Raw genomic sequence first — 1236 nt, 5'->3', positions numbered from 1 at the left:
TAGCGCTATGCGCAGGGTGTTCTCTTGATAACTTGTGTTTTGGTGAAGGTCGGCTAAACACACTTATCAAGAGAACACCCCTGGTCATCCCTACTGACTCTGATCTGGCGGACTCACTAAACACACTTATCAAGAGAACACCCCTGGTCATACCTACTGACTCTGATCTGGCCGACTCACTAAACACACTTATCAAGAGAACACCCCTGGTCATCCCTACTGCCTCTGATCTGGTGGACTCACTAAACACACTTATCAAGAGAACACCCCTGGTCAACCCTACTGCCTCTGATCTGGTGGACTCACTAAACACAAATGCTTCGTTTGTAAATTATGTCTAAGTGTTGAAGTGTGTCCCTGGCTATCCGTAAATTTAAAAAACGAGAAAATGATGCCGTCTGGTTTGTTTAATATAAGGATTGTCAAATTATTTATACATTTACTTTTGATACCAAAGCATATTTAAAACCAAATACTTTTAGACTTTTCCTCAAATACTTAAGTCATTTTCTATTACAGTATATTATTAACTTTTATTCAAGTATGACAATTGGGTACTTTTTCCTCCACTGAGTCTACATACCTCCCCCACAGGCTTGTACAATGAAGAGCTTGGGTTTCTTGCGGAGGACTTTACACTGGCTGTTGTTAAACATCTGGTAGATTTCCTCCAGCTGTATCTCCTTCCCATCAGACAGAGAGATGTGTCCTAGTTTACCGTGACACATGATCACCACCACGAGGCAACTGACACCATCTGGCAGTTGGTCTTTAAATGTACTCAATTCAGTCATCACCCCCTGAAATGAACGCAACATACCGCATGGAATTAGGATTTTTCAACACATATGGATTTATTTTTAAACATGAATTCTTGCATTTCTAGCATATTAGCTGCGATGTCGCGGTGTCATAGCAACGCGGTTGTTCAAGTTACAGTAACGTGTCAGGTACAACGTAACTATTTTCAGTTTCCTTCTACTTGATTTCACCCCAATACGTAGCTTTTTAACCACGATCTCTAGTGAACATGACTGTTTCATAAGGTGCTTCTAGTCCCATTCACACCCTTTACTGTAGACTAGTAATACTGTGTGGCAATTGTGTGTAAATAACCAACTGAAATGTAATCCTGCTCACTGCATATTGTTAATAGTACACCATGACCCATCACTGCATATTTTTAATAGTACACCATGGCCTATCACTGCATATTGTTAATAGTACACCATGACC

At 40.5% G+C, this 1236-nt stretch overlaps 1 protein-coding gene across 1 annotated transcript in view; it reads right to left on the bottom strand.

Moving 5' to 3' along the window:
- Nucleotides 1–794, bottom strand: part of LOC112076816 (caspase-14-like) — an 8095-nt gene extending 7301 nt beyond the window's left edge. Inside the window, exon 1 of the mRNA XM_024143482.1 lies at nt 584–794. Within this exon, the coding sequence (XP_023999250.1) occupies nt 584–794 (211 nt within the window). The remainder of the gene's footprint in view (nt 1–583) is intronic.
- Between the last annotated feature and the right edge of the window lie 442 nt (nt 795–1236).

The sequence above is a fragment of the Salvelinus sp. IW2-2015 genome, unplaced genomic scaffold (genome assembly GCF_002910315.2).
Source record: "Salvelinus sp. IW2-2015 unplaced genomic scaffold, ASM291031v2 Un_scaffold4059, whole genome shotgun sequence".
NCBI lineage: Eukaryota > Metazoa > Chordata > Actinopteri > Salmoniformes > Salmonidae > Salvelinus > Salvelinus sp. IW2-2015.
The sequence above is the reverse complement of the archived record's forward strand: the minus strand, read 5'-3'. Positions and strand labels throughout refer to the sequence as shown.